Below are 16,936 nucleotides of genomic sequence, written 5' to 3'. Positions count from 1 at the left end.
CCTAGGTTACCTGTCCTTACCATTTCATTATCGGACTCTTGTTGTGCAGAGTACGCTGGGAACCAGACAGAAAAGGAACTAGCTATTTCGTACCCTGACCATTTCGTACCCTCCGATTTTCGTTTATTTCGTACCCTTTTTGTAGTCATTTCGAACCCTACCCTATTTTATCTATATTTAAAATAAGTTTTTCATATGAAATACATTAAAAAAATGACAAGTTTCCCATTGAAATATGTAGTGCAGTGATAGCCACATTGGTATATCATTGTCAATATCAAATTACGCAAGAGTTTTAATAAAACAAACATTTTTGCAATTGATTATAACTATTAAAAAGAATGAACTTACCATTGTATGTATCAACTATTTCATGGAACATACTGTTACAATTAACCCGATTGATAGGTATCGGTTGAATATTTACTTGGCCACATGTGCTAGTAATAGAGTTGATAGATCATTTCTACCTACAAACTCTAACCGCGTACAGGTATGCACAAGCATTTTGAATTTGATTAATTTCCTTCAGCTGTTAACCTTCATCAGTTCAACAATTCATTTGTCTTTTTAAAAATGATGCTCCGTAAAGGTTTGTCCAAAAGCGGTCCAGCCTTATCAAATACTAGTGGTTCAGATCATCAGTTATAAAAACCTGAACAATTATAGCAGATTGTAAACCAACCAGGCCATGGTTATTTCCGACATCTTGTCGAGAAAACTTCGTAGGTCTGCGCTCCATCCTTCTCAAAAGCATCTTTGGGCAAGTCCTCGAAATTTCCATTGGGGTTTTCGTAAACCCAAAATTTAACGGAAATGTGACATTCAACTTTAATAGATATAAAACTAATTCGCTGTCCCCACAACAAAACATCCTTTGGCTGCACAGCATGACTTCATCCCGAAAAAATACCGTAAAATCCAGAGCCTGAGAACGACAGTGAATAGATATCAATTTCGAAAAATACTGAACCCAGTCTTCCGTTTTTACGCATACACACTATTATAAGTCCCCATTTGTTAATCTAAATCTGTTGAACTTGTTGTTGAATGAACAAAAACTGTCATATGCCCTAGTTACATTAAAATGTATTTCTACGCGTTTTGTTTTTTTAATTTCCGAAATGCTTTTGATTAAATACTTGTTTTGTGCCTCAATAAATGTTAAACATGATGTTTCGTTGAAGGTAGTGGAGTTTTATCTAAAAATAATTTCAATTGCAACAACCATTTCCATAAAGTGTAGAACTTTTTTTAGTGGACGGACTACTCACGCAAATAGGAGGTAATCTTGACATAGCGGTCATGCCGCTGTTACTGCCCTTCGCAGAGACAAAAGAAATGGACTATCGTCAAACAAATTTAACTCCAGCGGGAAAATATATTGAAAAACCACGATAAATGCATGAAATAATAAAAAAAATTGTTGCAATCGGTGTAAGATCGTATTTGATTTCACTCGTTGGGACAGATCAAATATTTGATAAAGGGCCGATATGTGACACCGGTATGTAATAATTCCCATCTAAAAACGAACGCGATCAGATCCTCTTATATAACATCAAATATTGCACTCTATTCGAATGCGAAATGGCTTCAGGACGTGCCAATTAAGCTGTGGTATGGACATGTTTTCAAAGTATTTAACGTATTCCTTCTTATTAACGAGCCGTTGTCTGTCGCCCTGTATTGCTGACTATTTGCATTGGGCGCAAAAAGCAGAGGGCGGGAGGTGTGAATGCGTTCATATTTTTTTTAACGCAGAAAAAAAATCGGAGAAAAGGTAGACTATATTTTTTTTTTTTTCTTCTTAACCGTAAGATATCGGTGAATAATATTATGTTAATAAATCGACGGTCATCAGTCAAGTGTCCACATTATAAGCAAACAACCGTGCAGCCGGCGCCTCGAGCAGGCTACCCTCAAAGCCTGCCATGTTAGTATTAATAAAACTCATGCTTGGTTAAAAACATATTATAAAAACATTATTGCAAACAGGGTTAACATGCAGATAGATGCCCAAATGCTTGATGAGCACCGTCAGACAGGGAGACAGGCCGATTATTCGAGAGTCTTGGCGAGCGAGCATCTCAGGAAGGCCTGGATCGATCTGTTGATTCTAGTAGATGTAGTGGCAAGGACGAGTGAAGGCTTAACGAGGGTCTTTGCTCGCGAGTATCTTAGTAGGATCTTGGTCGAAGTTGAAGTGTTAAGTCAGATCCCTGTGTCATAGTCGCAGCGAATCGCCGAGGACGGTGCCAGCAAGAGCCGTTTCCCAGGCTAAGACAGACTCTGGCCATGCTTGCAAGGCAGGCAAGCCTCTGGGCAGGTACGGGGATGCAGTCAGGCAGATAGGCTCGCAGTGTGGGTCTGGTATATCAGAGGCTTCGCTTCTGCCCAGGCAGGCAGACAAAAGAGTTTGTGGCCGTGCATTTTAACAGGTTAAACAGGTAACAAAGTGCAAGTTTTGTTTATCTATTTGTGTGTAAATCGCATGCTTAAAACAAATATACAGTGAATACAAACAAAGGTTACATGCAGAAAGAATTAGCAAACATTTAACAAGAATCGTGCAGTGGCTGTGGGGTGTCTCCGCATCGTCGCGCTACATCCATGGCATTTGGTTTGAAAATGCGTCCTTGTTGAAACCGTGGTCGAATGTTAATTTAGTGCCGGATTTAAGCTGTGTTAGCTGCGAATATAACAACCAACTTTCTGCCATGACATGAAGGTAACGCCCTAGATGTGTGCTAGGGTGCTTCCTATCGTGGTTGAACATCGCGCCTTTTAAGAACTTTACATCATGACAGGGACCATTTACAGCATCTATATGCTTAGTTTGATCTTTATGTTAAACATACTAGAAGTAGTTTTCCTAATGATCATTTTCCTCATCCCCATGTTCATACTTCTTAATGGTCGATATTGGGTCATAGTCATCAAGACTCAAGGTTTTTGAGTTCGGTGCACATTCACTTGGCCGAGGACAGGTATGCCTAAACGATGGGGGTATGGCTTGCGAATGCTCCCTCAGAAAGTGCCTTGTTGTCGCCAGCGTGCCGTGCATAATACACTGTTTGACCTTCGGGAGGTGTTCTCTTGAGACCGTTTCGAGTGTTGTCGTGCAGCGTAGAGGGACGGGTGGCTAAAACTTGCCCGTCGGAAGATGCATCTTCAGAGCAGTCAGACGTTTCAACTTCGTCGTGTAGCGGCAAGAAAAGGGAGGTCGAAAATGGCCTGTCGCTCTGCGCAGAAGATACATCTTCCGAGCAGTTGGACGTTTCAATTCCGTCGTGCAGCGGCAAGGAACGGGAGATCGAAACTTGCCCGTCGCTCTGCGCAGAAGATACATCTTCCGAGCATTTGGACGTTTACATTCCGTCGTGCAGCGGCAAGGAAAGGGAGATCAAAACTTGCCCGTCGCTCTGCGCAGAAGATACATCTTCCGAGCAGTTGGACGTTTCAATTTCGTGGTGTAGCGGCAATGAAAGGGAGGTCGAAACTGGCCCGTCGCTCTGCGCAGAAGATACATCTTCCGAGCAGTTAGACGTATGATTGGGTACGTAGTATGGCTGTGTTCTTAATTTTGGAACAGGCAGCGTCTTCTTACCGGTGACTCGATTGTTTGCAGATGCTACCAAATGAGTAGCATTAACCCCTGTTTTGACAGCCCTTATGAGTACATCCGTCTGCCTCTAAACGTTGGTAAAGGGGTCTGGTCAGTAGGGTCTGCGAGCTGTGGCGGCTCGGAGGTAGGATCGGCCGTCCACTTGTCTATGTCTTGCATGGTCACATGCTGCACTCGTTCGAAGTCGCGTGGGAGCCATACAGGGACTGAAAAAGACACGGGCAAAAAAGACGATTGGGTACGAACATTAGATAAAACAAAATCGGCGCCGCATTTTACACAGACAGCTGATCAAAAGTAGACAAATATGGCTGCAGTTATACGCGTTAGTTTACTGTTTTCAGAATGTATCATATACCAGAAATATAAGTTGTTTTAAACTGTTTACATGTGCACATTATATGTTAGTCATTTCTTTTAATAATGTCATTGTTTTCCAACAAGATATGTGTGTGCATGTCGTGCATTTAACAAAAGTTTAAATTCAAAACGTTGCCGCTTTGAAAATTTCCATTCCGGCCTTTTTTATCGTCTAGTTCTCTGAATTGTGCTAGAGCCTTTGTAAATTAATACATAATAATTTATTTGAAACCCTTTTTGGAATTTGTTGTCAAGTTGTTTTTACTTAAGTTAACTTAAATTTATAACAATGAGATCCTTATTTCCTACAGTATCAATATACTGTAGTGTAGGTTTATATAGCACTAATTTTAAAGGATATTATGTGTGTCTCAGGTGGACGAGTGGTTAACGACTTGGCCTGTTAATCCGTCGACACTGGTTCGATTCCCCAAATCTGAAAGTAACTTTGTTGTTTTTTGAAGGGTTTTCTCATAAAATGATGTCTTTTTAGTTCAATTTATCTCCCAAACATTATTGACAATGAAGACAAATGTTAATTCCATGTCATTATATGATTAATATAATGCATTCAAAAAAAGTTTGATATGTTTATAATTAGTTGTGCCCCCCCCCCCATTCTTTTAGAAAGTCCTGGATCCGCCGCTGGTAGCCATATCTCCGGCAGAGACCGACTTTTCGTGGGATCTCTTAAGGTGATCACACAAATAAATCCTCCTATACCGGCAAAACGGGCAGGACCTCCATTTCCTTGTTAAAGTAAATTAAGGTTTAATATGTTGTAGTATTGCTTTTAATCTAGACATTCTTAAAACATTGCCAACTTGGAGCTTATCATGCTAACGACGATCTTTATCGATTTCTCCTTTCCGTGCAGTAGAAGCGTAAATAATGAAAGATAATGAAACTTTTGATTTAGTTCCAAAGAATTTACGTTTAAACCTTGTTACAGCGAGAGTTTCTGCACATCCGTTAAGATACAAACAGGACGATATTCACGTAATAATATAACTCGTAACAGGAACGGGGGTGAAAATCACCTCATTTGTATTTGTCGATGTAAAGCACATCCGTCCCTCGGCCAATAAAATTATTCGCAGGTCGGTCGAATATTCGCATCTCACACCCTCTGCATTTTTCGGTCTAGTGCCGGAAGCTCGCGGAGGCCGACCAGGCAGGCGTGTTCAGCTAATAAAAGGACCGGGCGTTCAAGCCGACAGGCAAGCCTCGCACAGTATACACTATTTTACCCCTTTAAAAGAATCCGAAAGCGGAGAGCCCTTCGGAAAATTCCCTTTTTGCTGGCCAATCTTACAAAAAGACACCGAATGCGTTCAAGTTTGGTATGTTATTAAAGTTATATACGGATAACCTGATTGTGAACGAGGTTTTAAAAAAATAGAATATTTTTTTACGAAGATAAAATAAATCGAGAAAAACGTATTATTTTTATTTTTTTATTTTTGAATGTTTTTTTTTTTATTTACAGAAAACAAGTTTTATCAGCGTTTTTAATTTTTTATTGAAAAAATTTAATAAAATATTAGAGTTTGGTTATTTTCCTGAAAAACTGACAGATGGATTGTTCCAATTCATAGAAAGGGAAGCATTGATGAGGTTAGTAATTTCAGGGGGAAACGTTTCACAGGTCTGATTAATGAGAGGCTTTGTCAATTGGCAGAATATTATCATCTACACATTGAATCAAAGGCTGGGTTTAGGGCAAAAATAGGAACCATTGAATATATTTTTGCATTACATGGGTAAATTAATCATACCATAAGTCAAAAAAGCTATATTGTATATTTGTTGACTTTTCCAAAGCCTTTGATTATATCTTATGAGAGAATCCTTGGTTTTAGATATATAGAATCGGAATCAGAGGCAGGCTGTATAACCTTATAAAATAATTGTATGTTCATGTAAAACCAAGAGTAAGACTCAACTATGAGCTTGGTTATATTTTTGAAAGCTGTTGAGGCGTACGGCAAGGTGAATACCTCTCGCGGGCCCTATTTTAATGTATATCACTGACTTAGAAGAGGTTTTACATTTACAAGGCGCTAAATGCATTGGCACATACATGTTAAAGTTTATCCTGCTTATGTACGATGACGACATAGTCATATTTGAGGAATCAGGTGAAGAATTACAATCAAATTTAAATATACCCAGTGAGTATTGTAACAGGTGGAAACTAAACCTCAACATTGACAAATCAAAAGTTTATTTGAGACACTATAAAAGTATGAAGAAGTTGTAGTTTTATTTCACCTAATAAATTATCTTGAAATGCATTCTTTCTGCAACCTGATGACGACCCCTAACAGCTGTGGCGCAACACTATTTAAGATATAGTCAGCAATTTAACGTATTTCGGTGAAGTTTTTACAACAGTTGGTTATTTTCTGCAAGCAGCAACAACACTCGCTGGACAACCAATAACAGCAATATTCCATTTGAAAATATATTTAAAGAAATTTACAAATATAACATCCGGTAATAGTTAGAGCTGTTTGATAAACTAATTAAACCTATACTATTGTATTGGTCAGAACTCTGGGGTACCTAAAAATGGATAGCCATTGAACGCATCCATACTCTTTACTCTGTGCTTGGTGTCAGAACAACAGCACAAACTGACTTTGTTTACGCCGAGACTGATAGACTTGATATTTATTCATATAGTATAATTAATATGGTACGGGTTTGGTTTAATGTAATTAATGCACAAGCACACACATATCGTAACACGGTTTATAAAATAATACTGCATGGTATTGAAACACGTATAAATTGGGCAATATGTATCAGGAAGATTCTTAACCGATTAAGGATTTTATCATGCGTGGCTTAACCAGGATGTCAATGATATCCAGCTTTTAATGTCTCTGTTTAGACAATGTGTCAGAGTTATTTCTATTCAAAACATGATTTAGGACGCTAAATTAGAATTATTTACTTTTCTTTCCACAAAACAGAGATTTTTTTTATATATGTTTTACCTAAAGAAGAAATACAGAATCAGTCTTCGGCAAGACCACTTGCATGGTCAATACGCCACCATTATCTAAAACCATGGCACGGATAACAGCCATGATTCGGGAGGCGGAAATGATGCAGCGTTTATCAGCTAGAATGATATTCTCTGAAGAAGAAGCAGCGTCGCAACCAAGCTGCAGCAACTCCTGTTGCCGACCCTCCAGAAGCTCAGAGCCCAGGATGTATGGCATTGTGTACAACCTGTCTTGACTTGATATGGACAATTTTGACCGCAATATAAATATAATTAATATAGATATAAATATACATGTATACTTTAAAAAAAACAGCATCTAGTTTACCTGTCCTTCCCCGACATCTTGCAAAGAGTCTGAAACTGCCACAACGATGAACATGTACATGTCGAGTATGACTGTTCAAGACGGGATACGTCTCGAGTGTAGCTCTTTATTGTTGATCTAAGAAAAATGTAATGTAACTGGATACAAGTATTAACTTCCTATATATCTGTTAGTTTACACGACCATATCGACTTCATACAACTTACAACACTACTTACAAAGTAATACAATGCGTGCAGGGATTTTGTTAGAGCTGAAGACAATTTACCGCTAAAATACCGACATTTGTGGTATTATATTTCACTCGATAAAAGCAGATTTTCTCTTGGTATTTATTATCTCATAAAAGTTGCATCAACAAGTCTACCGACTTGTCTTTTTAAACTTGTCTTTTTAAACTAATAAACATTTACTTTATTTGTGTTTTTTGGTTGTTGCAGATTTCTCATCTGATTTTCTCACAGTAGAATGTGAGTTCAATACAGGATTTTCTTTCGGCCATATTTATAACCGATATTCAGTTTTGTTCCCAAACTGCTGAATAAAAGTGCCCAATCAGAAATTCCAAAACAAATAATGTTTTCTGTTTGAAGTTTTGGTTTAAATCAATACAGTTAGTGTTTTTGAAGTTTTACTAAAAAAACAACAACAAAGAGTTAAAAAGAGTACCTGAGTATAATCAACTTAACTGATTAGTTATCAAAAGAATCCCAATTTTGTGAATAACAACGCCAAACAACGCCAAAATTCCCATTATCAAGGATTTTGGGCTGTTCTCTAAAATTCCGTGGCATATCTGTATTAACACACTTGAGGGAAGTAGGTTAGAACTTTCGACAAGACACTGAAATCTTTATGATTTAAGCGGTGATCAATTGTACCACGTGTTATACTAAGAACATGTTTAGAAATCAGAATAATTAAGCCCTAACCAGGGACACACCCTAGCTGTGCACTGTGTCCAACACTCTTTAACACGTCTGATCTTCACCATCCATGGGATCGGGGGGGGGGGAGTGGGGTGACGCCGCAGGATCTGGGGCGGGTCCAGGATATGTCGTTAGGGAGGGAGTAACGTAGGGGCGAAACTTTTGACATGCAACCCCTTCCTCGGAACCAAACTATATATGGTTTAAATGTAGGAAGGGGGATTTGGTGGTCCTCCGTCAAGAAAATTATTTTTAATCTAAAATAGAGCATTTGATGCTGCTTTTTAAAGAAGTAAACATCGGCAGTCTTAATTTCATATTCATGTGGTGCCGTTAAAGCACGTTTCCAAAGCATTTGAAGATAAGCTGTCGTTTAATTGTTATTTGTATTCAAAGCTTTTACTCCTTATACAACGAAACGTAACAGCAATTAACAAACAACTTGTAGATTGTTTTCAAAAACTATGGATATTGCAGCAACGTGCTATTAATTTTACAAAATATACCTCCCTAAATGGTCCAATAATATTCGGTTGACAGTTCAAAACTGCTCCATTTTCATGGCGCTGTGTCATAAGCTCTAAATTAACCATAAATCACAGTTCAAGTGCTTACTTCCTTCCCCTTTCACAGATTCAAATAAGTAACAGAGCAAAACAACTTTTAAGATTTTCGTTAAATTTTGGAGCTAAATAAAACAATATAACAACAACAACAACAATGCGACACGCACGCACGCACGCACGCACACACACACACGCACACATATACACACACACGCGCGCGCGCATTTTTATTCATATCAAAGTCCTTGATAAATGTGTTACGTTTTTTGATGTTGTTTTATCTAATGTATTTATGTCCATGATAATAACTCCCCTGTGTGTTGCTTACATCATGCAGAATAGTCTATGAAATGTATTTGTTTAATTAAGTAACGATATATATTGTAGCGTATGAATATGAAAACCATATTCTTATGAAAACCTCATTATTCACTTTAACAAAATATGTACACACTAACACGGTCAAAAGTATTAATAAGCTTTTTTTTTATCATTTTGCTGAAATTCAAAGATAAACATAGTCTTGTATATGTATTACATTCACCAATCATAATCTCTTTTTTTACTTCTGTAACCGCCTGAAGAAGATAATGATCAATAAGCTGTAATTATTTTCAATATTATTTTTCGTTTAAGACGCATTGTGTTACGATGACTTGCATTTAATGTTTCAAGGTTAAATCGAGGGAAATCACCATACTCTGTAATACTTCATCAGAAAGAATTAAGAAGAAAAAAATCCACCATAATTTAGATTGAGAGTCATTAAAATAGTCCTCCCGAGATGAAGTGTTTGTTTACCGGACTCGAAAATGTTGCGCAGAATAGTGTCAAGTTTGGCCTTTAAGATGTAATCTTACTCATGCATAATATCTACCACGATTAATACTATTGTTTTATTATTCCAAAAAGGATGAACAAATGTCGAAAACAATGGTTCTTATGAAGGATACCTATTTTAATTTGAAAGAAATGTGCATAAACCACAGTATTACTACTTTTTAGATTATAGTAGATCACAGTAAATCTTTTAGCATTCACCAATCATTTAATGTTGTTTTTTTGCGGTTCAACTATTAAATATACAGTTACAATCTTGTTATCATTAATTAACATTTTCCATAATTGCATTATTTAGTAAGTAGTTAAAGATTTATGACTCAAAATGTATGTTTGTTATACAAGTGTATGTATCGATTTTAAATAAGAGCGTCACTTTAACAGTACTGTACATAACTGACTTCATTCATGATCCGATGTTATAAATAGCATGTAGCTTAACACATATGAGTGAGGAGGGATATATTCATGCCTGTGCGAGTATTGTATCCATCTTAAATCTAAAACGGATGACAGAACAAGAATGTTTACTTTAAAGAAGTTTAAAACTATTTATAAAAAAATGAAACTTAAAACATTGTCGATGTCGTTGTTGTGCGTTGTTGGTGTTGTTCTAACAATGCGTATACTCCAGCTGAAAGGTAAAGGATATTTTTACGCTTTTCTTAAAACTATTATAATTTTTTTTAAATGAAATTCACAATGTGCTTTTGTCGTGTACTATCATTATATTTATTATACTACAAAGGATTATTATAGAAGCGTCATGTACATTCTTATTTCTTCCTCTTTTGATGTTATATTAGTTACAGCCATCATGCATGACTTATTCACATAATATACCCGCAAGTAAACGGGCGCATGGTGTAAGACACTGAAACTCACAAAGTGTGTTAGATATATTTACATGGCATGCAAAAAATACTACTACTACTACTACTGCTACTGCTGCTGCTGCTGCTGCTGCTGCTGCTGCTGCTGCTGCTGCTTCTACTACTACTACTACTACTACTTCTACTACTACTACTACTACTACTACTACTACTACTACTACTACTACTACTACTACTACTACTACTACTACTACTACTACAACTACCACTACCACTACCACTACCACTACTACTACTACTACTACTACTACTACTGCTACTGCTACTGCTGCTGCTGCTGCTGCTGCATCTACTACTACTACTGCTACTACTACTGCTACTGCTGTTGCTGCTGCTGCTGATGCTGCTGCTGCTGCTGCTGCTGCTACTGCTACTACTACTACTACTAAAATTCGTCACCTTAGTGCAAGAACTCAATATCTGTTTCTATATTTATATGCAGTTATTGAGTTATTGCACTAAGGTGACGAAATGTACTACTACTACTACTACTACTACTACTACTACTACTACTACTATTACTACTACTACTACTACTACTATTCACCTAAAATCACTTGAATGATAATGATAAAGAGGTTTGTTTTACATAATTAAAACAAGTAATGGTAAGAAATCAAGGCAACCCATGTCTCGCATATTCGATTAACATAGCTTTTGATATTTTCTTCAATATATATTTGATCAACAGAACTGTTTCTTTGTTTGGAAATATGTTAATATTCTTGCTATTTGATATCTGCTTAGCTTTATAAACTTCCTTCATTCACGCTTGCGTTCATTCACCATTGCTTGCACGAATATTAATACATAAGGACCTCGTTATTCAACACGTGATTTAAATTAAAACTTAAAAATGGAATAGCTTTTTTTGGTTCACATTTCTTTTAGAATATAAATGTTTCACTTCAATTTATATATGAATTTCTTTCTTTTTTTATATTATTTCCACCTGTCACTGTGCATCAAAACAACCTTTGTATAAATGTGTATTTTATTGAATAACATTGTGTTGTTGTAATGGGGGAGTGGAGGAAGACATTTCATATTCGGAGAACCTTCCATGGTCATGTATGTCTTAACACAGTTGCAATAACTGAGTAAATTATAAACTAGATTGCATACACTGATTCAAACAGTAAGTCATAATACATGTTCTTTAGCTCAATAGTATGCATTAACTGACCACTGTTATACATGTATTAGTTTGTAATTTATGCAGATTCTTTTAATTTTACAAAATCAAGTATGGCTAAAAGGGTTTAATACATTATCTGGCTTTTTTAGTTAAACCCGCCGTGTTTATGATATATTCAATCTGTCACGAGTCATCATATAATGCACAATTGTATTACCCGATTACAGGAAATATTAGTCATCGATCCTTTGTCTAGCTAACTATTGTAATATATTTCCTTGGCGAGTTGTATATAATTGTGAATCATATTATGACGCGTGTCCGATTCTTTATCATCACATGCTTTTCTAGTACAAAATAGCATACACTGTACTCGCCTGTTTCACTTGCACTAGTAATGGGTTGAAAACCACTAAGCAATGTTTTTCCCGCGCTACATGCATTGCAGTAATGTTGTACCCGCGATACATGCATTGCAGTAATGTTGTACCCGCGCTACATGCATTGCGGTAATGATGTTCCCGCGTTACATGCATTGCAGTAATGTTGTACCCGCACTACATGCATTGCAGTAATGTTGTACCCGCGATACATGCATTGCAGTAATGTTGATCCCGCTCTACATGCATTGCAGTAATGTTGTACCCGCGATACATGCATTGCAGTAATGTTCCACCCGCGCTACATGCATTGCAGTAATGTTGTACCCGCGATACATGCATTGCAGTAATGTTGTACCCGCACTACATGCATTGCAGTAATGTTGTACCCGCGATACATGCATTGCAGTAATGTTGTACCCGCGCTACATGCATTGCGGTAATGATGTTCCCGCGTTACATGCATTGCAGTAATGTTGTACCCGCACTACATGCATTGCAGTAATGATGTTCCCGCGTTACATGCATTGCAGCAATGCTGTATCCGCGCTACATGCATTGCAGTAATGTTGTTCCCGCGCAACATGCATTGCAGTAATGCTTTACCCGCGCTAAATGCATTGCAGCAATGTTTTTCCCGCGCTACATGCATTGCAGAAATGCTTTTCCCGCGCTACATGCATTGCAGTAATGTTGTTCCCGCGTTACATACATTGCAGTAATGTTATTCCCGCGCTACATGCATTGCAGTAATGTTTTTCCCGCGTTACATGCATTGCAGTAATGTTGTACCCGCGTTACATGCATTGCAGTAATGTTGTACCCGCGATACATGCATTGCAGTAATGTTATACCCGCGTTACATGCATTGCAGTAATGTAGTACCCGCGTTACATGCATTGCAGTAATGTTGTACCCGCGTTACATGCATTGCAGTAATGTTGTACCCGCGATACATGCATTGCAGTAATGTTATACCCGCGTTACATGCATTGCAGTAATGTCGTTCCCGCGTTACATGCATTGCAGTAATGTTATACCCGCGTTACATGCATTGCAGTAATGTTGTACCCGCGCTTCATGCATTGCAGTAATGTCGTTCCCGCGCTACATGCATTGCAGTAATGTTGTACCCGCGCTACATGCATTGCAGTAATGTTGATCCCGCTCTACATGCATTGCAGTAATGTTGTACCCGCGCTACATGCATTGCAGTAATGTTGATCCCGCTCTACATGCATTGCAGTTACGTTGTTTCCGCGTTACATGCATTGCAGTAATGTCGTTCCCGCGTTACATGCATTGCAGTAATGTTACACCCGCGTTTCATGCATTGCAGCAATGTTGTTCCCGCGCTACATGCATTGCAGTAATGTCGTTCCCGCGCTATATGCATTGCAGTAATGTTGTACCCGCGTTACATGCATTGCAGTAATGTAGTTCCCACGTTACATGCATTGCAGTAATGTTGTACCCGCGATACATGCATTGCAGTAATGTTATACCCGCGTTACATGCATTCAGTAATGTCGTTCCCGCGTTACATGCATTTCAGTAATGTTATACCCGCGTTACATGCATTGGAGTAATGTTATACCCGCGTTTCATGCATTGCAGTAATGTTGTACCCGCGTTTCATGCATTGCAGTAATGTTGTACCCGCGTTTCATGCATTGCAGTAATGTTGTACCCGCGATACATGCATTGCAGTAATGTTATACCCGCGTTACATGCATTGCAGTTATGTTGTTCCCGCGCTACATGCATTTCAGTAATGTTGTACCCGCGCTACATGGATTGCGATAATGTTGATCCCGCTCTACATGCATTGCAGTAATGTTGTACCCGCGTTTCATGCATTGCAGTAATGTTGTACCCGCGATACATGCATTGCAGTAATGTTGTACCCGCCTTATATGCATTGCAGTAATGTTATTCCCGCGCTACATGCATTGCAGTAATGTTGTTCCCGCGCTACATGCATTTCAGTAATGTTGTACCCGCCCTATATGCATTGGAGTAATGTTATACCCGCGTTTCATGCATTGCAGTAATGTTGTACCCGCGATACATGCATTGCAGTAATGTTGTACCCGCGATACATGCATTGCAGTAATGTTGTACCCGCCCTATATGCATTGCAGTAATGTTATTCCCGCGCTACATGCATTGCAGTAATGTTGTTCCCGCGCTACATGCAGTTCAGTAATGTTGTACCCGCGCTACATGGATTGCGGTAATGTTGATCCCGCTCTACATGCATTGCAGTAATGTTGTACCCGCGCTACATGCATTGCAGTTATGTTGTTCCCGCGTTACATGCATTGCAGTAATGTTGTTCCCGCGTTACATGCATTGCAGTAATGTTGTTCCCGGGATTCTTTAAAACCACATACACCCACTCGTTTTAATGCGTTTGTAACTAGAATGTACTCTATGATGAAATCCAATAAGAATTAAAAAAAACACTACATTATCAGTCAATTAAATTGCTGATTTCAAATTGCATTAAGTACTACGCTTTTAATCATTAAGAATTTTATCTTTTGTGGGTGTTTGAAGGTCCGCCTACTGCCAATCATTCGAAACACACTCCCTGCGTCAGATTTTGCGTTTACAATGTGTCAGCCAATTCGGTTGTATTCTAGTTCTAGTCAGTTAGATGACCTGAAATAAGATTTTAATGATTCAAAAGGGCTCGTTCGCTTTGCTCACTCCGGCTTTTCTTAATCATTAAAATCTTCATGTCATCTAATTATTAAGCAATTATTATTGGCAAATAATTTGTTTACAAACACGTTGTTTTCCTGATCGATAGAAGTAGAGCAACGTAATACTACACATGTATAATACAGAATGATATGTGATGGCTATATTAAACCTGAAACAAGGTTAGGCATCTGATAATCATGATGTATACAAAAGTGTGTAATATTGAATAAAAATTGAGGGTGTTCTTAACTGAAAAGCATCCCATATAAATGCATATACGCAAGTATAGGCGGGACATAAATAAAGGTAAAACGAGCTTAAATTCAACATATTCATATTTATTTGTACATTCCTAAAGATGGTGATGTCCTTTATAATATTTGTTTTTTAAGAAGAAATAACTGTCATGAAATAATTACTTTACGGTCAACTAATTTGAGTAATGCAAAAAAGCAAACATCCGTTTTTATCTCTATTAAACCAAATACTAAAATAAATACAATTTGGTTGTACATTTTGCAGTCATACCGGTGACATCAGAGACCATAGCTGAACCAAAAATCTTTCCAAGCATCGAATTTCCTTTCATGGAGCCCGAGGTTTCGGAGGATCTCCCAACCGATGTACAAAAAGCTCCGAAAATTCCGCATATAATTCATCAGACGTACAAAGACATGTTTATACCAGGTGAATTCGAGGGATACGTTCTGTCATTCGTGAACATGAATCCAAAGTGGACGTATTACTTTTGGACGGATGCATCTGCTAGAAAGTTTATTGAAGACAAGTATCCAGATTTTCTTCCTGTATGGGATGGATACAGAGTAAATATTAATAGAGCAGATGCTCTGAGGTATTTCGTCTTGTACGAATATGGAGGAGTGTACGCAGATCTGGACTATGAATGTCTTCGACCTCTAGACCGAGTGACAAAACTGTACTCCGCTATTTTCCCACCGGAACCGTTTGAGCACAGCGTCTTCAGATTGCATTTACCTTTTTTAATAAACAACGCCATCATGATGTCAAGAGCGAAGCATCCATTTCTGAAACTGATGATAGACAATCTTGCGAGTTTCCAAGCAATGTTTGAACAACTTGATGTTGCGGGTCCTTGTTTTGTTACAACAAATTACATGATCTATAACAACTTTTCGAATGGTGACGCCTACAAACTGGAGCGAAGACCTGATGGAAACAGTTCACCGTATTTTTTCCAGGGACCATTAGATCCCATGCATGAGGATGCAGTTTATATACCAAATACGCACTATTTCATGAATACTTTGTCGACATCGGGCGTAAACGCTGAAAAGATGCGCGAAATATGTGTAAAAGCAGACGACGAATCTTATGTATTGGTTAAGCGTGGTTGCAATGAGCTCGCAAAAAGAGATAAACGAGACGGTGAAAAGGAAATTACTAGAACTTCACCAAAGTTTACATATACTGAACACCATTGGGCAGAAACGTACTCTGCAAAAGAAGAAAGTAAAAGCTATATACATATTAAAAATATTAAATCAAAATATAAAATTTACCCTGATGCTATCAGCATTGAAGAATGACATGACTACATGATAGGATTTTAAAGAACTTTATTGATAATATGAATTACAAACACTAGAAAACTGTCGTCAGTGAAAAGAAGTTTCGTGTTAGAAAATAATAAACTCAATGTCACAATTGATATCCTATATACGTAGCTTCTGACTTGAATTATTTTAAATATAAATGCTAAAAAACTTATGCCAACAGTGTTGTGGAGAGAGGAAGAGTGTCTCATATGACAAAGTGATACTTTATTTATTTCAGTATTGTTGACCTATTTTCTCTCTCATTTCTTATACATGCACACATAACAACTTTTTTACAATGTTAAAGCCATTTAGATAAAAACGTCTTCGATATCTGAAATAAAATCATTTTTACCCTAAGTATTTCTTTCTCAGATAGTGACAAATGAGACCAGAGATGGTGATTTGCTTATACCATCTCTGGTCAAAACTGGAACCAATGCATTATGATAAACCAACATAACCCATTCTGGTCGAAACTGCTACCTATGGCTAACATAGTTATAATATCACAATCATTTAGATTAGAAAAAGGAAGGCGTTCGACAGGATTGCCCCTTGTCTGCGAC

At 37.7% G+C, this 16,936-nt stretch overlaps 1 protein-coding gene across 1 annotated transcript; it reads left to right on the top strand.

The window, feature by feature from the left end:
- Positions 1-10,070: 10,070 nt before the first annotated feature.
- Positions 10,071-16,727, top strand: LOC128224833 (uncharacterized). Its single transcript, XM_052934913.1, has 2 exons — positions 10,071-10,308; positions 15,313-16,727. The coding sequence occupies exons 1-2, from the start codon at positions 10,191-10,193 to the stop codon at positions 16,356-16,358; spliced, it is 1,164 nt and encodes a 387-aa protein (XP_052790873.1). The 5' UTR covers positions 10,071-10,190; the 3' UTR covers positions 16,359-16,727.
- Positions 16,728-16,936: the final 209 nt, after the last annotated feature.

Source organism: Mya arenaria, chromosome 17 (genome assembly GCF_026914265.1).
Source record: "Mya arenaria isolate MELC-2E11 chromosome 17, ASM2691426v1".
Classification (NCBI taxonomy): domain Eukaryota; kingdom Metazoa; phylum Mollusca; class Bivalvia; order Myida; family Myidae; genus Mya; species Mya arenaria.
This window is presented reverse-complemented; position numbering and strand designations above follow the sequence as displayed.

Excerpts from the sequence above, each read along its gene's own strand:
- LOC128224833 (XM_052934913.1), top strand. The coding sequence starts at position 10,191 with ATGTTTACTTTAAAGAAGTTTAAAACTATTTATAAAAAAATGAAACTT. Across the intron at positions 10,309-15,312 it reads GCGTATACTCCAGCTGAAAG|TCATACCGGTGACATCAGAG; the intron begins GTAAAGGATATT and ends TACATTTTGCAG.